The sequence below is a fragment of the Engraulis encrasicolus genome, chromosome 10, assembly GCF_034702125.1.
Source record: "Engraulis encrasicolus isolate BLACKSEA-1 chromosome 10, IST_EnEncr_1.0, whole genome shotgun sequence".
Classification (NCBI taxonomy): Eukaryota; Metazoa; Chordata; class Actinopteri; order Clupeiformes; family Engraulidae; genus Engraulis; species Engraulis encrasicolus.
The window spans coordinates 10,301,098-10,327,580 of NC_085866.1; the positions used below are offsets into that span (position 1 = coordinate 10,301,098).

The 26,483-nt window shown below is 39.6% G+C and overlaps 1 protein-coding gene across 1 annotated transcript; it reads right to left on the bottom strand.

The window, feature by feature from the left end:
* Positions 1 to 1,831: 1,831 nt before the first annotated feature.
* Positions 1,832 to 23,181, bottom strand: LOC134456447 (tumor necrosis factor receptor superfamily member 14-like). Its single transcript, XM_063207809.1, has 9 exons — positions 21,626 to 23,181; positions 13,327 to 13,452; positions 12,695 to 12,853; positions 11,667 to 11,751; positions 3,533 to 3,696; positions 2,966 to 3,036; positions 2,565 to 2,612; positions 2,411 to 2,460; positions 1,832 to 2,314 (listed from the first exon to the last, which is right to left on the bottom strand). The coding sequence occupies exons 1-9, from the start codon at positions 21,744 to 21,746 to the stop codon at positions 2,221 to 2,223; spliced, it is 918 nt and encodes a 305-aa protein (XP_063063879.1). The 5' UTR covers positions 21,747 to 23,181; the 3' UTR covers positions 1,832 to 2,220.
* Between the last annotated feature and the right edge of the window lie 3,302 nt (positions 23,182 to 26,483).

Genomic DNA, 26,483 nt, shown 5'->3' on the forward strand with positions numbered 1-26,483 from the left:
ACCAAAGCGAATTACAGTACAGCAGTATAAGTAATTAGTAGCAAAATGTAGATGATAATGAAATCTAGGCACAATGTACAGTTGCAACACAGACAGGATTGGCCAACACATGGTAAAAGAAGATGTAGCATATAATAATATGATACATAAAAAGTTTTTAAAAAAGCAATTTGGGTGCATAAAATGTGTTTAAGGCAGTGGCAACTTTGGGCTGTCTTTGCCATAACCGAATGTTACTTAAGGCCAACAGTCATAAAATGTTTATGACATGGACATAATATTTATGACGCATGCATAACTGTGCCATGACACTATTATGACGCCGTAATGACATGCTTATGACACCGGCGTCAAGTAAAGTGTTACCGTAGAATTAGTTATTACAGTATGTCACATAGGTGAGTACGCCCCTCACATTTTTGCAGATTCATGAGTATATCTTTTCATAGCAACATTAAAGACATTTCACTTCGGCACAATGATTAGTGACCTGTTAACAACATACTATAACCGCTTAAATTAGTTGTTAACTCACAAAAAAAATCTAAATACACCCATTAATATTTTACAACATGTAACAAAAGTGAGAACACCCCAGGCTAAAATCCAGAAAGGAAGAAAGGAACAGAAAGGAAGAAAATATCAGCCTAAAATAAGTAGCCTAATAAACGGAATGATTGAACATTAATGCAAACATCCATAACATTTAAGATCACAATGAGTTACATTACATTAATAATTCTTAACGTGTAAAGTTGTTGTTTTGAAATTGATTTTACTTAGGGGCACTGTGGGCCTCCGCTACCTCGTAGGAAGACAAAACCAAAAGCAGAAAGCATTTTTGCCAGGCGAGTTGGTCTAGTACTTCACCACTGGAGATAATGCAAAGGATGCATAACCCTAAGCCACAATGTTGTCTGCACAATACTGGTCATTACATGCAGACAAACCATTGAGAGTAAATAGAATGGAGGCCAAAATTCTATTTCATTGTTGAAGCCAAGTTGGAGCCAAGGTTGGACCCAAAAAGACCAAAAAATGGCCAAATCCCATTCATTCCTATGAGAGACATAAAACCCTGTATCTCCCTTAAATGCCACTCCAGGGGGATCATTTTTCGCTCAACTAGTAGGTCCCCTTGCTCTCCAACTTACCAGGGTGGTGATTTTTTGTGGTGATGTTTTATTTTAGAGAGATATTAAAAGTTAAATTGACCAATGAGCATCAGAACATGGTTTGATTGACCGTTAGAAGTCTTGTTGTTGTCCAATCAGCACCTGCGTTTGGCGTTGCTAAGGTGGAATGTAAGTTGGAATGTTCCCAAATCTGGCTTCAAAGCGTTGAATGGCAAATAGCGTTGATTTGGCGTCCATTCTATTTACTGTCAATGAGTCTGACAGCTTGAACCAAACGTTTTGTATGTTGTGTATGTCAACCGTTGGTTCCAGAGCTTTGCCAGTCCGGTGCCAGGATACAATTTTCATGTTATAGTCCGGATTACCAGGCTAGGCCTTTGTCAGATCCAGAGACATCAGCTACATAGCATCCGAATTTAGTGAGGGTTAATAACTGAGATGTTTCTCTGGTTATTGTGGAGGATCCCACCCTCCTCCTTTACCCAGGCTTGGGACTGGCTAGTTACTAAATAAATGGGAAAAAAACACAATATAAGACACTAGGCGGAGTTAAGGACTCCCCCGTGTCTGCGTATGTAAGATTTTCTTTCCGTTGTCGCGTTGTCCACCACTAATATGACACCATGTTATGTTATACTCCCTAAGTATAACTGACTGTGGGACACGTATAAACAACTTGACAATAAAGGACAGAGACCGGACTGAAGTTATAAACTAAATAAACTACCAGCAAAGATAGCAGTGTGCGGTGATTCATCCTTCATTTACTTGGATTACTCTTACTGCACATCACCAGCACCTGGACAGTGGTTGTGCACAGGGACGTTACTTTGAGAGACCGGACTGAAGTTGACCATTTATTCACACGCTAGGAAAGGAAGTGGTACCCTTGACATGGGCCTGTGCAACATACGTACCTCATGAACATTCAGTTACAGAACAGTAATTGTGGAGGATCCCACCCTCCTCCTTTATCCAGGCTTGGGACTGGCTAGTTAGTAGGTTAGTTAAAACCACAAAATAAGATAGGCTACTAGGCGGAGTTACGGACGCCCCCGTGTCTTCTTATATAAAATGTGAAATGTTATGTTTGTATGGATGGCAGGCCACTGGGGGTGGCTGGAGTTGATGGAAGCTCACTGCTCAGAGCTTGAGGCTCATGACTATCAATCTCTTCTCTGTAATACAGAAATATCACAATTATCACACAACATGATATATGTATGTATTGCACAAGAGTCACTGATTATTCAATTTATCTCAACTTTTCTTACCGATTGTTTATCGTGGATCCATAGGCGGAGTCGTTTGATTCTGGTTGTAACTGAAAAAACAAGCACATGCACACGCACAGAATAAGAACACACATCAATTTGGCAGGTACTCAAGCTCTCTGAGGACATTAATATGTAAACTTGTAAATCATACCTGTGGACGTATGTCTGATGGAATTCTACTAATCACAGCGTCGTGTGTCTGTGACAAAGGCCAGATCTGTGTTATTTGCTGGATTTACAGGTGAAAAACTTGGCCACTAGGTGGCATGGTAATATGGCATTCAATACACAACTCTGACATTCTGAAGAGATCTGCAAATATTAGGTTACTTTATAGTAATAGTGTTGATCTTAATACATTCCAATGTGGAAAAAAATAAACAAGGAACCAAATGGAGACATTTCATATCAAACCCTTCAGTGCTACTAAATGAGTTGTCTGGGTAAGCAATGAATTGGGGAAATGAGAAGTTTGAAGCTTTTTCTATGTCTACTCGCATCACATCACTAATGGTGCATTGGTAAAAGGTGAACAATGCTTTAAAAACCTACATGTGATGATGGGTGTCTTGCGTCAGTTTCTTCTATTGGTTTAGGCAATGATATACCATCACTGCCAGCCCCTGTATTAGACGAGTACACAAAGAAAGTCAAACATACAGTAGTTTATCAGCTCATGTCCCTGTTGTCAAATGTCAAAAACAACAACTTAATTCCATTCCTCAGGTCAATATTGGGACATTCTGTATGTAGTTTACTTCAAAAGCTATGACCCTGTACACAAAGAAAGCCAAACAAATAGTAGTTCATCAGCTCATGTCCCTGAGTTGGAGACTATGTTTTGTGTGCCTTTTAATATGATCCGATGTCAACTATCACTTTCAAGCTATTCCATCACAGAGTCCTCCTGACCATAAGCAGTAGACAAAATCATATTTCATGACCTTACATATCTGCTGCTGTTGTAAAAATGTTATATAGACAAAATGTTATAGGCCTTTACCTGTTTCTTTTATGAAAAAAAAGTTAGCCTATTGGATTTTTCATTCACTAAACAGCAACAATATTAGTGTTATAGAAATATATTTTTTTAAAGCGCTCACAACAAAGGTAACTTACTTTCACTCTGGTATTTCCTCCAAATTTGGTAAAATGCAAAGCCATATAGAATGAAAGAAAGTACCGCACAAACCAAAAGTGCATATCTCTGTCTGACGTCTTTACATACAACATCACTTATAGGACTCCCATCTTCAGCCTTCTCTTTTCTTATTGCACTGCAACTAGATGATAAAAACAGAATCAGACATGCAGAAAACAAATCAAAGGTTAAAGAATCCTAAAAGAGTAAACAATCTGGAGGTCAAATGATGCATCCTTATGTAGCCTGTGTGACACTTTATCCTGATGGCCAGGTAGTCATTTCCACTCTTGCCCTGATAAAATGTCACGTCTTTTATCTAGTTAGCAAGAGAGGTCTAATAAGAAGGATAGAGGATCAAAAAATGAGAATAAATTCTCTGACTAAGGCACTCCAAATCAAAATGTCCCCATCAATATGACAGGTCCCACATGGACATATTAAAAACAAGGCCCACGCGCAGCGGCACAAGTGCCTTCTTCAGGGCAGTGTCACTATGCGTCTCCTAGTCTTTGATGTTAAGCACCTGTGGCATTTGTGTTGTTTCTCCTGTACTGTTTTGCACTTGGTCTGTCGTGCAAGAAAAGTAGGCTCCTTTGTGTGGGGTGGGTGTGTGTGGGTGCCCCGGCAGATGTGACTGCGGGACTGGCAGAATGTTATTTCAGAGTTTGAAACCATTTTGTATCATGCTGTGGTGTCGTTTGTGGTAGCACTCATGTTTCCACGTTGCACAACTCTGCTTAGGTGCGTAACAGTGAAGTGTCCTTGCTAGTTATTAGGGCTGTAACGATATTGTATCGAACAGAGAAATCGTGATACACAGATAAGCCCTTTCAAAGTTTTGTTTCCCATCAGTCAAGAAAACAATAAAATGATATGAAGTAATAGTGCTTCCAATGTAAACTTAAAAAAATATCATAGCCTCTTGTAACATATTGTACCTATAAACTATCAAAGTTTGTATTCATAATTTTATTTTATAGTATTGGAAAATGTGAAATCATGTGGTGTATCGAATCGCAGGTCAAAAATCGTGATACGAATCGAATTGTGAGTCGAGTGTATCGTTACAGCCCTACTAATGGTGAATGTCTTGTCGGATGCACACAGAAACACTCAACATCGTCAACACTGCTACAACATCATTAGAGGGGAGCACCAGTCGTTTTACCATTTCTATTTTGAGATACTCGAGACAATGGGGCTTGTTCAATAGGCGCGCTGCATTGGAACTAAGTGTGTAGTGGCTATATTTGGGATTGGTGCAATAAATAGTACACAACTCCCGGGCAGTTTTACCAACCTTTTGAGGGGTAGGGACAACCTGGTTGTTTTTTTCTTTTCTATTTTGAGGGTTTTTTTTTTCTTTCTTTCTTTATTTATTTTTATATTTATTTATTTTAACCACTGTCGCTGTGCAGTACTGTGCAGTAGCCTGTTATTTGGCAGACTCTCATGCAACTGCACATTCTTTAATCATCTACTGTTCGAAGTTTACATATCGTCTATGACTGAGCCCACGAGGCCATTATTATAACAAAAGAGGAGAATCATTTAAAGAAAATGAAAGCTCTGAATTGTATGACAGTTGTATTTCAAGATATACATGTTAACCTGTTGCGGGGAAGTAGAACCAAGTGTCTGATGGTTGGGTTCTCTCACCCTAACAAATGAAAGTGGCGTAGTCATTAATGTAAACAGTATAAATAAAAATACCCCACAGCCACACTTACACAGTCAGAAACAAGAACAGTCAGAAACTGTTGGAACTGTATTTTATCCTTTAGTAGAGCAAACATGTTGCCTTGGTACAAATGTGCCTTTTCGCATTCAAGAATTGCTGTTCAAGGCTAAGCGGAAGATTACTGGACTGTGCGAAGACTTTATCTGTACCAGAACGATGGAATGCCCAAACACAACAAAGTTACATCTACACATAGCAGGCCAAGGCCTGTGTGTTTGTGTGTTTGTGTGATTGTGTGTGTGTGTGTGTGTGTGTGAAACAAATCTCTATCCGGGTGATTGCCCCCCCCCTCCGTAGCGGGTAGAGACCAAATGTAAATCAGGGACAATCCTTCAATAAAAACGGCTTGGAATGCGGAGAGCAGTTAGAGCGACTGGGGAAAATTGTAGCTGACGGTTCTCCCTACTCGCTCTCCAAGCGAGCTTGAAACTTAATTAACGATTCTCTGTGTCCATTCATTTCAGGTGTTTCATATTACAAATGTTAAGGGTTTGAACCTAACATTTACTTGGTCCTTCGAAGCCGGATCCCAAGATACCCGACGATTCCAGCACGCGAGGAGGGAACCAGGAAAGTCTGTGGCCACAGCACTAAGACCCTTTTCCGGGACTGGTCCCTCCCTCGCAGGCTGGGATCCGACGGTTGACGGGAATCTTGAAAAGACCAGAGAATTGTGAGTAGGCCTACATTTTTATTTTTATTTAAAAAGGATTGAATGAAAAGACGGTAAAATAAGAGAAGACAAAACCCTGACAATTCTAGACTCTATCAGGTAAAATAGGAGGCCAGACTCCTCTGTGTCGTCGAGCAAGTTAAATTCTGAAGACTGTATGATAAAAATTTAAAAAAAGGAAAAAAGAAAAGAAAAAGGGAGGCCAGACTCCTCTGTGTCGTCGAACAAGTTAAATTCTGAAGACTACGTAAAGTAAAGGGAGGGCAGACTCCCCTAGTACGAGAAACTAGTTTAAATTCTGTGTTCTCTGCGTTGAGAAAAAGTGTGAAAGTTTGTGTGAAAGGATTCGTATTACCACTCGGTAATACGTTTCATACCAATACAACAAGGTTCAAATAGCGAGTCTTTGTGGAAGCCTGTATGCAAGAAGATTCCACCTGTGAGGGGCACGTATCCTCGGAGGTTGAAGTGAATCTTACCACAAACGATCGTTGATCGCTATCTTGTTGAAAAGTGTATCCAACAATAGAGGCACTGTAGGTGTTGTGACGTTGGACTAAATTCATAGAGACAAAATGGGGGGCAGTAACAGCAAAAGAAGTGAAAAGTTCCTTGCTGAAATGCAATGCAAGGACTGGGAAGTAGTACAAAAAGAAGACCCTACGGCAATAGTACTTTTGTGTTATTGGATAAAGCGGTACGAATAGAAAAAGACTTGATAAATGCTTTGTATGTGGAGAAAAGGGTCACTGGGCAAGGCATTGCCCACAAGGGAAAAAAAAAATGTAGATCTGAAAACTCGGAAATTATAGCAAAACTAGTGTGAAAAAGCAATTTGCATTTGGATTACTCACTGAGCAGTTAATGTCTCAGATAGCCTATACCATATAGTAATATGGATATCTGTTTGTCTGTCTGTGTGGGCCCTATTTGTTGTATGAATTGTCCTAGTGGGACACCCCACTGTGTGTGTGAGAGAGATTGTATATGTGTATGTGGAGTGTACGTGTGTATCTGTGGAGTGAGTGTGTTTAGTGGAGGTACTCTATTGTGTTCAGAGTTAGCTGGAGCTTGGGAGTGCACATGTTGAAACGATTTTTTTAAAATAAGAAGAAGCCTTTTATTTTATTCTACAATTCAACTTTGAGGTGTAGGGTTTTTGTCATGATTTTGTTTTTCCACACATTCTTACCCATTTATTTTTGTTAGGAGAAAACGGGGTTGTGGAGTTATGTTGTTTCTTTACTGTTTTCAATTGAAAGTTAACATGTTAATGTTTAAGCCTTTAAGACACGGCATTATAAATTAGCTGTTACCAGAATGGCAATGACCAAGTCATAATGTATTACTAAAGGCCCCGTGCACTGTCATGGTAGTGTAGTACTATAGTAGTTGACCTTCAATGTCTATTACAGCGTGCCACAGGAGGTACGGCGTGCATTAAGGGGCTACTGCATTGTCTTAAATGGATTATCCTGAACATGTTAACTTTGCAAAAGAGTTTGCTTTCATGATTTACTGTACCAAAATGTCTTTGTTTCTTCTAAAAGAATAGATGAAGCTTTCTCCTTGTTCTTATTTATTTATTTATTTTTTATTTTTTTAAAAGAACAGTGGGTTTGAGATCTTGAAATAACGCAGGCGTTATTTGATGGCCTAAAGGTGCTGTGAGTAAACCTAATTTGGACCTGGTCTGAGAGTTAGATCACATGTGCTGAACATTTCTAGAAATTTAGGTTGTCATTTTGTTTTGATTGACTTTTAACTATGACTTATTTCTTCGTTTTATTTCATCGGATTTCTTGCCTTATTATGTTCTATTTTGATGCGTTAATATCAATGGTATCATGGGGTTGGTTTCAAAAAACCTAAAAGTTGGGTGGTAGTACTCAACTAGTCATTTCCAATGAAATTATGATCTGGAACTTTATTTTAATAACTGGAGCACAATGTAGACTCTGAAAACTAGCAAAAACTAGACTCCGAATACACAGAGGCGCTTGTCAAGGTCACCCCAGCAAAGATAACAGTGTCCTATGTGTAGATGTTTACACTAGCTCGGCAGCGGCAGTGATACTGCCAGACTCTGTATAGATATTAAAACATACGGATGGCTCCTGTTTGTCTCAGAGGCTCTCTGTAAGTAGCCCAAGGTCTTCTGCAGGCACCCCTTATCAGACACAGCAGGCCCAACTATCAACATGCACATTTCTGTGGCAGAGACAGAAAGACACTCAATATTGAAACCTCCAACAGTGTATGCTAAACCACCTGTTTGTCACTGCAAAGGCAATAAGACCTAAAACTGAACACCGACCTAGGATAAAACAATACCACAGCTTAAAGTTATGTTAAATATCTATCATTGTCATTAGTTTAATACTGTAAGTGTGAACATTGCTTCACATGGTGTGTGATGAGACATGTCAATGTTCTCTATTTGCTTTTAAAAGTTTGAATTTGTTGACGTTGGGATCCTTATATTTTCATTTGTTTGATTTATAAAGAAAGAGACAGTTGTCTCTCTGTATTTTCATTTCAGTCGTCAGGTTGCAATCAAAGTGAAAACTGATTGCCAATAAGGTTTTAGTTCTGTTACAAAATGTTTTATGTAACCGATACATGAAGTCAACCATTTTTGCTCTGATTTGATTTCAAATTGATCTGCTTTGAGTGTACATGCAAGAAAGTTGTTTTCCCCATAATTTTTTTGTTCTTTGAGGAACAGGCCTACTGTTATGGAAACGAGCTGAAATACAGCTGATGTGAATGGAAGGAACCTAGACAACACCAATGCTCGCTAGGTTAAGTGAATTTTGTTTTTAATTTGATAAGTTTCACAAGATTTTCCCAGAGTTTGTTTTGTTTCAATTGGGTAATAATTTTAGTTATTACACTTGATACAATGACAACTGTTATTTTTTTTCTTTCAAACCATGGAAAGTTTGCCCTAAAGTTAGACAAGGTCTGACCTTTATACCTTAGGTAAAGGGTATGTCTGGTTGTTTGTTTCATTTTTTTTCTTTTAATAGTTGTGTATTTTACAATGGCAGTTGTGTTTTCTTTCTTTTTATCTCTTAAATTTTGATTGGTTTATCTAGTGATTTGTATGTCTTTGGAATGGTGTGAGAAAGTGGAGAGTAGTAATACATGTCATTCATTTTAAATTGATGGAGCCATGGGCTAAGCCATGTATCAACAGGAGGGATATTATTGGATTCTCAAATATTACTCATACTCAATTTTTTTTTACAAAATACATTTTTGAATGTACTGACATTATTGGCAGGAGTTGGGCTAGGCCCCTATATCACCATGACCTCATGACAAAAGGACAGTGAGGACTGCATGCCAATATGTTTTAGTTCTGTTACAAAGTGATTTATGCAGGCCTAACTATCATGTAAAGACAGCCAATACTATGAGTATAGTCATTTTGTACGGCATGCTTAATGTTTCTTCTGTGCCTATTATGTCCATCTGTGCATAGAGTATTTTCAAGGCTACATTGGATGAAGTAACTATGTGGTCAACACCACATTTTGTCAGTTTGCGTTTATCGCCTATTCTGTAAGGAACTGTACTGTAAACGTGAGCCACAATAGTCGGTTTCATGTTATGCTTCTGGGATTAAGTAATTTTCTTTTTCATAATTTTGCTGTGCTCTTGATAATTGTTGTTCCCCGGGAATGTAGAGCTATCTATTTTATTTTGATTATAGATTATGAGAGAATGGTTGGGCGGCTTTGGGTTTTGTTTTGTCTAAACTAACAAAACATGTTTTTGTTTCTTCTCTATTATAATGCTCTCTAATCTGTTACAGCTGCGCACCTCCTCCACACTACTGTCTGTGTGTGGATGAGTTGACTACTGAGAGCTTCTTTCTTTAAGCAAATGTTTGAAAAAACCTATGCACCTATGAACTAGAGGGTGTTGGGAGATGTTTATTCATTTTTGGTTTTAGCAGTTGTTTTTGTTTTCTTTTCTCTTCAAAAGGCATTTTTGCCTTTTCGCTCAAAGTCTGTTTCGGAAATTACTTCAGTCTTATTGAGTCATGTGGATGGCACATGTCTCAAACAGGAGAGATATTTTAGGATGAATCAGTCCATCAAACAAATATGTGTATAGGGCACATGTTAAATGAAACCTTGTTCTAAAACTTCACCCCTTAACCTAACCTAAAACAAACATAAGAGAGCTACAATGTGGAATCAAATTGCATCAGGGTTTGAATCATTTGTATGTTGGTGGTGTACTATAAACAAACATGTGGACAGAATGAACTAGATCCACTATAACGTGCAGGCGCTGGGCAACAAAACTGAATTCGGGTTCAGGGCCATCCATGAACAACTGAAGGCAACCTCCCTCATGGCATTCCAATCTCGTATTGCGGTTGATATGCTTTTGGCCGATAGGAGTGTGTGCTCTATTTTTGGTTATCAATGTTGTTCCTTCATACCGAACAATACGGCAGCTGACGGAAGTCTCACCAGGGCGATAGAGGGACTGAGATCCCTCAACCAAAAAGAAAATGAAAGACCACTCCGGGGTCGACACTTCAGTGTGGGATGGTTTCTCTGACATGTTTGGCAAATACAAACAGTTGGCAGCGTCAATATTTGCGGCGAACCTCACGTTATGTGGATGTTGTTGTATTCCTTGTATTAGATTGTTGTGCACCAGATTTATTACCACTGCCATTGCACCAATGGAAGAAAAAATGTCAAACCTATATGCTCTTTTAACTAGACAGGATAGTGATGTCGATGACACTAATGTTGACTATGATAATGTTGTTGGTGGAGACCATGAGCCTCCACACCAATCTGATGATGGCGAATCCCTCCACGTCCCTGATCTGTTCCCTGACCCAGGGGATTATGATGGGGGCCTCTAAGTGTACCTATTTAAAGAAAAAAGTGATGAAGTGATCGCTGAATGATGTTCATGTTTGTCTCTAAATAGAATAAACAGGAGGGAAATGTTGGAACTGTATTTTATCCTTTAGTAGAGCAAACATGTTGCCTTGGTACAAATGTGCCTTTTCGCATTCAAGAATTGCTGTTCAAGGCTAAGCGGAAGATTACTGGACTGTGCGAAGACTTTATCTGTACCAGAACGATGGAATGCCCAAACACAACAAAGTTACATCTACACATAGCAGGCCAAGGCCTGTGTGTTTGTGTGTTTGTGTGATTGTGTGTGTGTGTGTGTGTGTGTGTGTGAAACAAATCTCTATCCGGGTGATTGCCCCCCCTCCGTAGCGGGTAGAGACCAAATGTAAATCAGGGACAATCCTTCAATAAAAACGGCTTGGAATGCGGAGAGCAGTTAGAGCGATTGGGGAAAATTGTAGCTGACGGTTCTCCCTACTCGCTCTCCAAGCGAGCTTGAAACTTAATTAACGATTCTCTGTGTCCATTCATTTCAGGTGTTTCATATTACAAATGTTAAGGGTTTGAACCTAACAGAAACAAGAAATGAAAAAACAACAGAGAAAAAAGAAAAACGATGTCGAAAGACTGATGAAAAACACCTACTTCATACCTGCCAACATTTGGATGGGAAAATCCAGGAGATTTTTTAGATGCGATGGGACAAATGATGTTTTTAAATGATGTACCTGTAAATGAGGTGGGTATTGGGAGTCAAAAATTACATGACAATAAGAACAAAGTCAGAACAGACATACTCTGTCCATGCAGAGCAGTTAAAGCCGTGTGTGGAGTTCTGGCCCTTAGGACACTTTTCACACTCAGTGTCTGAGGTCTTAGACCCTGTAGATGAAAAAAAAACACACGCAGAGGTTAGTTGTGACAGTGGTCCTTCATTAGAAAACAACTAGAAAATGCCCACATAAAGACATAATGATCATTTAGCTTTACTTTTATCTCTATTAAAGGGACACTGTGTGAGATTTTTAGTTGTTCATTTCCAGAAGTCATGCTGCCCATTCACTAATGTTACCTTTTTCATGAATACTTACCACCACCATCAAATTCTAAGTATTCATTATGACTGGAAAAATTTCACTTTTCATACATGAAAAGGGGGATCTTCTCCATGGTCCGCCATTTTGAATTCCAAAAATAGCCATTTTTAGCTGCAAAAATGACTCTACTTGGACCATACTAGAAAATATTTGTTTATTACTTAGTAAACTTTAATGTGAAGATCAAATTTGGCAATAGGCAGCCCAGTTTCAATGAGCAGCATAGTTGCAGTACCTTTTTTGACCATTTCCTGCACAGTGTCCCTTTAAGGTATATGACCGAAACATTGTGAATTAAGTTACTGTGAAACGGTCAGTGTGTGTGAGTTTTGTTTTCTTCTGATTAGCAACCTATACTGCAACCCACCAGCCAGCTGAGGTGTGCAGGAAAAACATAAAGTTGTATATATAAAAAATATAAATATAAAAAATAAGAAAAAGCTAAACCTACTCATCTACACTAACCCTGTTTTGCCTGTTACCCTCACCTAACCATGTACAGGTTTAGGTGCTGCTGATTATGAACTTGTTTGTAAATCACTTTGGATAAAAGTGTCAGCTAAATATAATGCTGAGCAACCTTGTATGTATCAAACACTTTGCATTATTAGGTATTTGAGCTCAGTAACATTTTGTCAACGGTTAGATTTAAATGTAACTGTATTCTTCTGAATCTGCATCTCTTAGTATTAATTTTGTGCAGTGCAGCCTTTTGCAATGATACTTGCCAGGTATTTTTATCCTCTGACCACGAGTACAGACTGCATGTTTTACTGCAAAACTGCAGTCCTCTTGTGATGAGAAACTTTCGCAGTAGTATCCGTCCACTACTTCACACCTTGCGTCATCTGTTGATGTGCATTTCTGTCGTGTTTTGAGCCCTTGGCCTGGAAAAACACAACAGCATGTTATTACTCCATACAAATATGTCACATTATGTTACACCAATAGTATTTTCAAGTAATCAGGTCTTTTTTATTTGGTTTGGTTTATTTATGGATATAGGAAAACAATGGGTATCCATTAAGGGATTACATGTAAAAGCATAAAACACTTATTTCCAACATGGTCCCAGATGGAAAGGACGAGACATACAAACACATGCAATAAAAAGCACATATAGGCTACAAGTATACCATCACATTCCTGAGTCACTTTTTGTTTCTGCCATTTTAATATTTAGTGGAAGGCTAGCATAATCCCTGTACAAATAGAAAAGGCTATGTTCCACGCTCTTAATAGCTGGTACCTTACAGGAGCGGACACTTGCTCTTGTTTCGTCCATATCTGAATCACAGTATATGACACACAAACATTAACATGACACTTTATTTTCACTTTTTATTACACAGATCCATACCTGAATCACAGGTTTTGCATTGATGGCATTTGTTGTAGCCATTGGGTTCATCCATGTATGTGCCATCTATACAGGGAATACATGATGTACTGGAGAACTCCGTGCAATCTTTGCGTACAACCAGGCCTGGAAGGAAAACAACACAGGAACTGCATGCATGTCACCCAAAGGTGATAAGGGTGATTACCTGGTCACATGACCTCACCCACATTCAACTACTCCACCCATTTAAGTGCTAGACAACACCCAATACTGGTTTAGGTATGTATATTATCACATCCTACCATTTAAATTACTATACAATTCTCATGCATTTTACCAGATAAATATGCTCACATCCCTGATATGTGTATCGATAATCATATCCACATAGAGTTCATACAATACATATCACTCCTCAGATGCAGGTTCGGGCCATTAGTAAATAAAAAAACACATGATATCAAAGTGCAAAAGTGCTAATCCCAATGTGCAAAAAATCACAGTATAATCAAAATCCTTTCTCCAAAAAATATTAATGTCCATATTGTAGTAGGTCTCTCATCCAGTCCGACATATTCATTTTTACATGACGTATCCAACTCCTGAAGCAGGTTCATTAGTCAACAATAGTCCAAGTGACAATCTTGATGTGGCATAGGCCCATCCATTAAAAAAAAAATGACATTTACAGTGTGCAAGTCAGCAGTGCATGCATGTTACAAGAATACACTGAGGTCCTGTAATTCATTTAAACCATGGGGTTCTACTGTGTTCAGTTCGTGTATCCAGTAGGCCTCTCTCTGCAAAAGTTGCTTAATTATATTGCCCCCTCTTGGTTTTTGTTGTATGCGTTCTATACCTATGAATTTCAGGGAAGCGGCTGATCCATGATTTTTTTCTTTATAGTGCCTAGCTATAGAATAATCCATGTTTCCGTTTCGTATTGCTCCTTTGTGTTCAGCAATTCTTAGTTTTAAATTACGCTTAGTTTGGCCAATGTACATCAATCCACATGGGCATTTTAACATGTATACCACATGTGTCGAGAGGCAATTGATGAACTCTTTTATGGGATATTTCTTCCCAGAGTGGGGATGACCGAATGTTTTTGTGTCAAATGTATGTGAACAATGAGCACATTTCCCACATCTGTAGTTTCCATGTATCCCTTTGGCCAGCCAAGTCTTTTTGGGGGTCTCCATGTAGGTAGAACTAACCACCATGTCTTTGATATTTCTCCCTCTTTTAAAACAGAAACGAGGTGGCAGTGATGATAGATGGTGTAGACTAGGGTCACATTTTAAGATTTGCCAGTGTTTTCTGATGATCCGCTGGACCTGCTTTGATGCAGTTGAGTATTCAGAAACAAAAGTCACTCTGTTTTCAGTGTTTTTGGGTGTGGGGTTAAGTAATGATGCTCTGTCCCTCCTGTGGGCCTTTTCTGCAGCTTGATTAATTAGCGAGTCATCATACCCCCTTTCCCTAAAGCGTTGAGACATTTCATTAGCCTTAATTCCATAATCATTCTCATCACTACATATCCTCCGTAATCTCACAAATTGTCCATATGGAATGTTTTGAATGGTATGATCAGGGTGGAAACTCGAAGCGTGCAAGATAGTATTTCTATCCGTCGTTTTTCTGTAAATAGAAGTTTCCAGTTTTTTGTCAGCATTTACAGCTATCAGCAGATCTAAAAAATGTATTTTTTCACTGTCATATTCCATGGTGAATTTCAAAGTTGGATATGTTCCATTTATATGTTCATTAAATTTAAATAAGTCATCTTCAGTACCTACAAACACCACTAGGATGTCATCAATAAATCTTTTGTACAGTAAAATGTTGTCAAAAAAAGGATTGTTGTTAAAAATGTTTCTCTCTTCCCATAAACCCATGTACAAATTGGCATAATTAGGCGCAAAAGGGGAGCCCATGCTTGTCCCTTGAGTTTGCAAGTAAAATTTGTTGTTAAACATGAAGTAATTTGATTTTAAAATAAACTCAGTTAGCTCCATCAACAATTCGACAGGGAGGGTATCTTTCTTAGGTGTCAAATAAAAGTTCAAAGCCTCAAGCCCCCCCACATGGGGGATGTTGGTATATAAGCTTTCCACGTCAAATGTTACTAAAAAAGTCTTATCCGGTACATAAATGTCACTTAAAAGTTTCAAAACATCAGTAGTGTCGGACACATACGATGGAAGGCATGTCACAATTTCCTTTAAGAAATGGTCAACATATTGGCTCAAATTTTCAGTAAGGGAGTCTTTACTAGCCACAATGGGTCTTCCTGGAGGATTGTCCAATCTTTTGTGTATTTTTGGTAACAGGTAGAAGACAGGTGTCACAGGATGTTCACTCTTTAGAAAGTCAAACTGACTCTTAGTGAGCCAGTTGTTTTCCAATGCATTATTTAGTATGGTGTCACGCTCATTCATATATGTGTCCACAGGATTCTGTCCCAGCTGTTCATAGAAGTTAGGATCAGTTAACTGTCTCATAGCTTCAGCCACATAATCCTTTGTATTTTGTAAAACGATTCCGCCACCTTTGTCAGCAGATTTCAGAATGATGTCAGTATTTTCCTTTAGCTCATTTAAGGCTTTTCTTTCAGGTACAGTAATGTTGTATTTGGTCTTTTTATTTGCAACAGAAATGGTTTTGTCAATGTCTTTTTCAACTAGTTTGGCAAAGGTGGCCAGAGTGGCATTGGGGGCGCCAGGAGGCATGAAAGTGGACTTTTTCTTAAACTTATCAAAGACACATGGGCCAACACTACCGGTGGATTCTCCCATTGCTTTAGCATGGAAAAAGTGTTTTAAGTGTAACTGTCTGAAAAACTTGTATGAATCCACCTTCAATTTGAATGCATTTACTTTATTTGTAGGGACGAAAGACAGTCCGCGGCTCAGTGCCTTTACCTGCGGGGTTGTCAAAGGGTAGTCCGAGATGTTTATAACCGTGTTCAGGTCCGGTTCAGGCTCCTCGTGAACCGATTTGGATCCCGACTTCTGCCTTTTGCCCCTCCTCGTCCTTTTCTGTATGTGTGGCCTCCTCTCTGTCCTAAAAAAGGCCCATCGGTGGAAGAAGACGCACTGCTGCTGCCTTGGTCGCTTGTCTCCGCCTCGCTGGTCAGGAGCAGGTGTCGCTCTTTCTGTCTCTGTTCTCCTCTGCGATGTCCACCGCGCTGTCCACCGCGCTGTCCACTGCGCTGGCCTCTCGTCTGTGGTTTCTGTTGTCTGCGCTTATCCCATTTGTACACCGATCCTCTTCTGTAGTCCACGGCATCTCTTTCATATTTCTCTATTTTGAACGCTTTCAGCTCATCTTCAAATTTAGCCAATCCCTCTTTTATGGCTTCCTCCAATTTGGCGACCTGTGTTGTGTCTGGAGTGTTGATTTCGGTTTTTAATTCTTGTATCTCCGTCATCACTTTTTCTGCGTCTTTCTTAGTTTGTTCTATGATCAGCAAAGTCAAGTCTAATGAGCATTTGTTAAGGATTCTTTCCCACTTATTCATAAACTCGGTGTCACCCTTGCCGAGTGCTGGCTTTTTGTATATGCGTAACCCCCTCGGTATTTGCTTTTTACGCCAATATTCGGAAAGCGCAATGCCATGCCATTTTAGGCGAATGTTCTTCTCCTCTAAATAAATCAGTTGGCTTTTCTGATCTTCATGATAGAAATGTGCATTGTCTCTCTGATGTTCTCCAAACAACGATTGTTGTGAGATTATACTTTGCGCTTCAGCGTCATCGAAGGAGAAGCACACAGTTTGGTTCAGGTGCTCATTAGTCATCTTGTTGGCGTGCGACAGGTAACAAAACTCACTGCGAAGTTTCCAATGTAGTACTCAAAGTAACGTCCCTGTGCACAACCACTTGTCCAGGTGCTGGTGATGTGCAGTAAGAGTAATCCAAGTAAATGAAGGATGAATCACCGCACACTGGTATCTTTGCTGGTAGTTTATTTGGTGAACAACGCGTTTCGCTACTGCTTCATCAGGTTCACTCTGACATTACGCATGTCACCCAAAGGTGATAAGGGTGATTACCTGGTCACATGACCTCACCCACATTCAACTACTCCACCCATTTAAGTGCTAGACAACACCCAATACTGGTTTAGGTATGTATATTATCACATCCTACCATTTAAATTACTATACAATTCTCATGCATTTTACCAGATAAATATGCTCACATCCCTGATATGTGTATCGATAATCATATCCACATAGAGTTCATACAATACATATCACTCCTCAGATGCAGGTTCGGGCCATGCCATGCTGCTCCTGACCAGCGAGGCGGAGACAAGCGACCAAGGCAGCAGCAGTGCGTCTTCTTCCACCGATGGGCCTTTTTTAGGACAGAGAGGAGGCCACACATACAGAAAAGGACGAGGAGGGGCAAAAGGCAGAAGTCGGGATCCAAATCGGTTCACGAGGAGCCTGAACCGGACCTGAACACGGTTATAAACATCTCGGACTACCCTTTGACAACCCCGCAGGTAAAGGCACTGAGCCGCGGACTGTCTTTCGTCCCTACAAATAAAGTAAATGCATTCAAATTGAAGGTGGATTCATACAAGTTTTTCAGACAGTTACACTTAAAACACTTTTTCCATGCTAAAGCAATGGGAGAATCCACCGGTAGTGTTGGCCCATGTGTCTTTGATAAGTTTAAGAAAAAGTCCACTTTCATGCCTCCTGGCGCCCCCAATGCCACTTTGGCCACCTTTGCCAAACTAGTTGAAAAAGACATTGACAAAACCATTTCTGTTGCAAATAAAAAGACCAAATACAACATTACTGTACCTGAAAGAAAAGCCTTAAATGAGCTAAAGGAAAATACTGACATCATTCTGAAATCTGCTGACAAAGGTGGCGGAATCGTTTTACAAAATACAAAGGATTATGTGGCTGAAGCTATGAGACAGTTAACTGATCCTAACTTCTATGAACAGCTGGGACAGAATCCTGTGGACACATATATGAATGAGCGTGACACCATACTAAATAATGCATTGGAAAACAACTGGCTCACTAAGAGTCAGTTTGACTTTCTAAAGAGTGAACATCCTGTGACACCTGTCTTCTACCTGTTACCAAAAATACACAAAAGATTGGACAATCCTCCAGGAAGACCCATTGTGGCTAGTAAAGACTCCCTTACTGAAAATTTGAGCCAATATGTTGACCATTTCTTAAAGGAAATTGTGACATGCCTTCCATCGTATGTGTCCGACACTACTGATGTTTTGAAACTTTTAAGTGACATTTATGTACCGGATAAGACTTTTTTAGTAACATTTGACGTGGAAAGCTTATATACCAACATCCCCCATGTGGGGGGGCTTGAGGCTTTGAACTTTTATTTGACACCTAAGAAAGATACCCTCCCTGTCGAATTGTTGATGGAGCTAACTGAGTTTATTTTAAAATCAAATTACTTCATGTTTAACAACAAATTTTACTTGCAAACTCAAGGGACAAGCATGGGCTCCCCTTTTGCGCCTAATTATGCCAATTTGTACATGGGTTTATGGGAAGAGAGAAAACATTTTTAACAACAATCCTTTTTTTGACAACATTTTACTGTACAAAAGATTTATTGATGACATCCTAGTGGTGTTTGTAGGTACTGAAGATGACTTATTTAAATTTAATGAACATATAAATGGAACATATCCAACTTTGAAATTCACCATGGAATATGACAGTGAAAAAATACATTTTTTAGATCTGCTGATAGCTGTAAATGCTGACAAAAAACTGGAAACTTCTATTTACAGAAAAACGACGGATAGAAATACTATCTTGCACGCTTCGAGTTTCCACCCTGATCATACCATTCAAAACATTCCATATGGACAATTTGTGAGATTACGGAGGATATGTAGTGATGAGAATGATTATGGAATTAAGGCTAATGAAATGTCTCAACGCTTTAGGGAAAGGGGGTATGATGACTCGCTAATTAATCAAGCTGCAGAAAAGGCCCACAGGAGGGACAGAGCATCATTACTTAACCCCACACCCAAAAACACTGAAAACAGAGTGACTTTTGTTTCTGAATACTCAACTGCATCAAAGCAGGTCCAGCGGATCATCAGAAAACACTGGCAAATCTTAAAATGTGACCCTAGTCTACACCATCTATCATCACTGCCACCTCGTTTCTGTTTTAAAAGAGGGAGAAATATCAAAGACATGGTGGTTAGTTCTACCTACATGGAGACCCCCAAAAAGACTTGGCTGGCCAAAGGGATACATGGAAACTACAGATGTGGGAAATGTGCTCATTGTTCACATACATTTGACACAAAAACATTCGGTCATCCCCACTCTGGGAAGAAATATCCCATAAAAGAGTTCATCAATTGCCTCTCGACACATGTGGTATACATGTTAAAATGCCCATGTGGATTGATGTACATTGGCCAAACTAAGCGTAATTTAAAACTAAGAATTGCTGAACACAAAGGAGCAATACGAAACGGAAACATGGATTATTCTATAGCTAGGCACTATAAAGAAAAAAATCATGGATCAGCCGCTTCCCTGAAATTCATAGGTATAGAACGCATACAACAAAAACCAAGAGGGGGCAATATAATTAAGCAACTTTTGCAGAGAGAGGCCTACTGGATACACGAACTGAACACAGTAGAACCCCATGGTTTAAATGAATTACAGGACCTCAGTGTATTCTTGTAACATGCATGCACTGCTGACTTGCACACTGTAAATGTCATTTTTTTTTAATGGATGGGCCTATGCCACATCAAGATTGTCACTTGGACTATTGTTGACTAATGAACCTGCTTCAGGAGTTGGATACGTCATGTAAAAATGAATATGTCGGACTGGATGAGAGACCTACTACAATATGGACATTAATATTTTTTGGAGAAAGGATTTTGATTATACTGTGATTTTTTGCACATTGGGATTAGCACTTTTGCACTTTGATATCATGTGTTTTTTTATTTACTAATGGCCCGAACCTGCATCTGAGGAGTGATATGTATTGTATGAACTCTATGTGGATATGATTATCGATACACATATCAGGGATGTGAGCATATTTATCTGGTAAAATGCATGAGAATTGTATAGTAATTTAAATGGTAGGATGTGATAATATACATACCTAAACCAGTATTGGGTGTTGTCTAGCACTTAAATGGGTGGAGTAGTTGAATGTGGGTGAGGTCATGTGACCAGGTAATCACCCTTATCACCTTTGGGTGACATGCGTAATGTCAGAGTGAACCTGATGAAGCAGTAGCGAAACGCGTTGTTCACCAAATAAACTACCAGCAAAGATACCAGTGTGCGGTGATTCATCCTTCATTTACTTGGATTACTCTTACTGCACATCACCAGCACCTGGACAAGTGGTTGTGCACAGGGACGTTACTTTGAGTACAGAATTGCATACTTCAAATGTATAGGCTAAGAACAGAGACAGCAAACACACAGCACAGCAAAAAGTACAATGTTAAATTAACACGTAGAGAATCGATTTAACATCTAATTATACACATATTTGGTCCTAGAGTACTATCTAGATTTAAAATAAACGCTGCATTTTTGCTGTGCATATGGAAATCATTCCTGTGGATGCGGACATCTGGACATGTGGTTGGAAAACCAGAGAATGTGAGAATAATTGTCAACAGTAGTAGGCAGAGCGCTTTTTGTTTTTATTAGGCTAGGCCTACTACAAGGGGAAAAAAACATTTTACTTGCTGAAATTATAATAAAGAACTGAAAAGTGACGCACATACAGTAGGCCTGGCGAGAATATGGAAAATAATTAAATTATAGAACGCGGAGTTGGGGCCAACTAAGTAGCGAGTCCAACTTAATGTTTACAGAATAATATGACTCCGTGTGGGTTCAATGAACCTGGCAACCGTCTCCTTTTCTGGGGAAGGGGCACCATCTCCTGTCATTTGAATCTGCTGGACGGCCGTGTTGAGGGGCAGCCCGAGGCGCGCCACCTTTCCGGGTGGAAGTGTGCGCGCGGGGGGGAGGAGAATGTCCTTTTAGACTATTATGTTTATGAATGCAGCCTAGCCTACATAAATCATTTTCGCATTCCGAATCCGTTGTGTTTTATTTAGTTAAAGTCTAGCGGTGCGGTGGTGGCCTTTTTTGACTGATATCTGCTATGACTCATAGCCTTATTCATAACGAAAGTAGATCAAAGCAGGTGTGGAAAAAAGACATTTCCTTTCATCAGTAGGCTAAAATGCGCTGATTCCAGGCAACTGGCCTCAAGATTGTGTGAAGATTACCTACCTCTTTGACACATCGGGCAGCACTCTCCCGAAACACTCAAGTACTCTGCTCTTCGACAAGAGCAATTTACAGAAGATTGCAATATGGCGAACACTGACAGTACAAAAAGGAAGGACAACATAGCCTTCAGTATGAAATTTACCAGGGTGTTCTATCTCTCCTAGTACATCGTTAACTTTCATCACGTGTGGAATTCATCTTACGTAAAATGCCAGTCGAAACCACATCCATGACATGTTTGCAATTTATCGCCAACTTTTATTTGTAAATTTAAAGCCGAGAAAAGTCTGGGTCCGTCTTCTTCGCCGAAGGGATGTTGCCAGATAGCCCATATTATGCACATTTTGTGTGATATGGGCCTAAATAAAGTTTCACTAACTGGTCATGTGTGGGATATGTTAGGAGTGAAAAGGCGAGGTGGCCATGTCATCACTGTCAACGGTGAGTTTCCAGTCGTCCTAAAAAAAAAACACAACTGTAGGCTTCACTAGGTAGCATGACATCTATCCCTTTAAAAAAAAGAGTCAGATTCTGCTGCTTGAGTGACGTAAAAGTGACACTCAATCTCGTTTAAGACTTGTAGTATGAGTGATGTGATGTAGGCATAGGCTACACATTCATGTAAAACTGAATAGTTTAACTCCAACAGCCATTGAATGGCCAAAAACTGTAAGCGTAATTTATTTACGTTAAGCGAGCAAATGTGCAGCGACAATGTTAGATGAAAGCTGTGAAACTTTGCAATGTGTTTTGTAGCACAAATGGCATTCCTGATGCACTAGTGACATTATCGCCTAAGTGTAAGATTGGTGCATGGCGTTACACTGGTATTATTGTCCACTGTTATAACACTGTAGCCTACCTAATGTGGTAGATCCACTGCAATAGTGAACCATTAAGTAAACAAACTGAACAATTAGGCTACTTAAATTGCTTGACCGAAGACATGCACATGCGCCCCCTCCCTCGCCACTCGGACCCTTTTATCTTCATAGATGTCAGATTCTCACATAGCGTCATCCAACTTTTGGGAAAGATTTCATCCACGACTGGCAGCCGACCCACCCAGATATTTTCTCCCGGGACAAGTCTCGTAGCCTACTTCGAAAGAGCAATTGCGAATGCTAAACCTAGAACGCATTGTCTTTCACACTGCTACTGTGCAATATTAGTAGGCCTATTTGGACGAATGAACTCCACAACTAGCGCGCGGCTTGCCAAAGGGAATTGTCACACTCTTTTACGATAGATACATAATGCAATAATCATATAGACAGTTCAAAATAACTTTTCCCCATAATCCATGTGCCAATAGTTGTATGCGTCATGTTCTGAGGTGACCTGCTCGATTTTCATAGACTGTCCGATGTAGCTGAGCCGAAGATGTTGCGTCACTGCGAGGGCGGAGCCTGGGTAGTATTGGAGTAGTACACTTTTGGAGTCCTGCCCCTGTGGTAGGGTGCGGCAGCTGTTGCTTTTAGTTGCGCAGTTTCAACAAGTGTAGGGTTGCCAGGTTGATTCTGAAAAAAAAATCCCCAGTCCAACACATGACAGTTGCACTAGGCCGCCACCAACAGTATTGCAACCAGTATTACACGTCAACAGCCTGCATATACTTTGGGTGTGGCTTCAGTAGAAGGCAAGGCTGGGCTATTGGTATTGGAGAAGTGTCACATCCTGGAAAGAACATTATAAGGCTTTGGTATGGCCTGGAATTGAATTACAGCCCTGGACACAGCTTTATAGGTGAGGGTCAAGGCCTTGTGCTTGATCTGAGCTGACATTTGTGCAAGTTATTATAGCAAGCTATCAATGTTATATATATATATACATATATATATCAAAATATTAATGCAAGTTATTATAGAAGCATGCACCCTTTAGGGTAGAATTAACACCAGACACTATACAACATTCTCCACCATTTGCTGCAGGCTGAAGTCAGGCAGGAAAGAGTTGCTGTAGTCAAGGCAAGCGATGGCAGTGGCCCGTCCCAGAAGCTGAGTGTGGCATATTGTTGGGTCAGCTATGGTCTTCAACAGTTCCAGCTGGCTCAACAGTGTTTTCCTCCATCCTCTCCATGACTGAGGTGCTTTGATCATATCACTGTCCCTCAGCACTGCTCCTGAAACGCTGTTCTCATTGCTGCCCCACTGTTCATACATTCCCATGATATGTGAAACGACAGAAGACACATTTCATTGTGTGCTGTTAAAAAGAATGGGCTGTGATCTCAATGATACGCAACACATTCTTCTTTCTTAAGACGCATAAGATAGGCATTCTGCCTAGACTTGTTTTATCTCAATAATACGCAACACATTCTTCTTTTTTGAGGAGCATAAGATAGGTAGCCTGCCCTCGACTAGGTCGTCAAAAACACAGCAGGGAAGAAAACAGCAGGGGGCATGCTGCTGATATGGGCCACTTCAGGTTCACTTCCTGTTCTAAGTAGAGAGCAAATGTTCTCAGTGCTATGAGTGCGGAAGTGTACACTGTTCAGCTGCACTCGTTTGCACGGCAGCCAGGCTAAGAAAAGACCTACTGATGAGATGATCAAGTCATTGTCACCTGATGCAAAGTTACACTCTGTTCACTTGGTCCATCTCGCTGTGTATACACCTGGAAGCGATGCACAACAGAAAGAGATTAATCGTATTACTATCCACATTTTCAATGTTATCTGATAGAGGAGAAATCCTTACATGTCTTTTTAGGTTCATGGTCTCTGAATAAATGATACATAAATTCATGTGAATTACTGGAATAGAAACCAATTATTATAACTTGTTGGATTGAAATTGCTTGAACTGTTCATGACATGCTCCAAACCACTCCTATGGTCTAGAGCAGTGTTTCTCAAAGTGTGGTCCGGGGACCACTGGTGGTCCGCGACAGAGCTCAGGTGGTCCGCGAGTGGATTTCTACTTTTCCAAGACGAGCTAGAAGTAGGCTATATTTGTAACACAATTACAAAGTTAAACACATGGAAAGTCTTATTTTCACCACAATAATACAGGCTTGTAATGTAAATAAAAAGTAAGTGATCTGCATTGAAATTAGCCCTGTCAAATTAACACCCCTCAAATGTCAATTGAGTTGACACGTGGTCCCTGAACACTTTTTGGGGGACAAAGTGGTCCTCGGTCTGAAAAATTTTGAGAAACACTGGTCTAAAGCCTGTCAGAATGTTTGTCTGACTACAAAAAGGATGGCATTACACATGGAAACCCCTGCAAGACGTGGAAACTCCGGCCGTCTCCTCCAACGAAGGACCATCACCACCATTAACCACCATTCACAACAGATCAGCATGTCTAAAAGAGAAGAGAGAGAGAGAGAGAGAGAGAGAGAGAGAGAGAGAGAGAGACAATACTTCAGATTTTTTAAAACAAACATCACTTGTTTTCAAAGCATGATATGCATGAGGAGATTTAAACATATACTAGATATCATTTTAAGGTTTACGTTTGATTCAAAAGTAGTGTGCAATGTTTTAAAATTAAACGTTACTTTGTTACCATAGTAATATATTATAATAATATAATTACATCATAGAAGCAATATTCTTCAAAAACTTTTTTTTAATTTTGTGGTCTTGCTTCATGGGCCTATAGAGTAATAGCCTACAGAGCCAAATTACTGCCAGCTCAGTCCCAAAGAGTTTCGCACTTGCCTAAATGTTTGGCTATTTCCTCAAGTTGTTAATCTATGAGGACGCTCCCTGCAATTTTGTTCATAGTTGGTCGAAATTAGCAGCATACTGATGCAAGTGACATAATACCACAATCTGTGATAATACTTCCGCTAGTTTCACAGCGGAAGGTTTGTTTTCCTCAGCGGAAGGGTTGGGGAGTGAAACGACACTTGTGGTGCAACCTGCAACCCATGGTTGGAAAGTCCCCATGGCGCTGGCATGCACTGCGCATGTGCTGCGCATGTGCTTGCTGTAGCAACTGTTTACTGCAAGTCTAGCCTACTTGGAGATGAAATACAGTTACATACTACACTGCATTCCACATTCTTACGCAAATGGCATTTTTCGCTGTTTCTCCAAATAATCAATATAAATGACAGTCATGGTAATTTTCAAGTCATCAGCCATTAGAGTACAATTAAAAGGTTTTTGAATGAACCATCCAATAATAATGGTATTTTTTAAAATAATGAAAAACTTAAAATGCTCTGTTCCAAATTATTACGCAAAACAGTTTTGTAGTGTTGTAATCCAAATTTCTTTCTTTTTTCCCCCATTTACATCAAAACAGTTGGAATCTGTTCAGCAGCTCTCGTTTGCACGGCAGCCAGGCTAAGAAAAGACCTACTGATGAGATGATCAAGTCATTGTCACCTGATGCAAAGTTACACTCTGTTCACTTGGTCCATCTCGCTGTGTATACACCTGGAAGCGATGCACAACAGAAAGAGATTAATCGTATTACTATCCACATTTCATTGTATTGTTATCAGATAGTGATGCAATCTTTAACAACACATACCTGTAGATTATTTTGAAACAGTGATATTAAAATAGATAGCACTATTCAGCAGTATAAATAATGCACATCATAATTTTTGAAAGAATTGTTCTCTTGCTTTTATACTTACTGTATGAATGAATGAATGAATGAATGAAACTTTATTGTCATTGTACAGGTACAACGAAATTGGTAAAGTGCAGATGCTCACGGTGCTTAAAAATCAACAAAGAAACCTACAGTGCCCTCCATAATTATTGGCACCCCTGGTTGAGATGTGTTTTTTAGCTTCCAATTATTTTATTTTTTTTTCTAAACAATATGGGACTTTAATGGAAAAAAAGAGAAAAATCCAACCTTCAATACAAGTGCATTTATTC

What these genes read in the sequence shown, in the direction of transcription:
- LOC134456447 (XM_063207809.1), bottom strand. Translation starts at nt 21,746, where the DNA reads ATGTTGTCCTTCCTTTTTGTACTGTCAGTGTTCGCCATATTGCAATCT. An exon ending in CAAGACACCCATCATCACAT is followed by an intron (nt 2,613 to 2,965) that starts GTAGGTTTTTAA and finishes CCTTTGTCACAG; the next exon opens with ACACACGACGCTGTGATTAG. An exon ending in GGATCCACGATAAACAATCG is followed by an intron (nt 2,315 to 2,410) that starts GTAAGAAAAGTT and finishes TCTGTATTACAG; the next exon opens with AGAAGAGATTGATAGTCATG.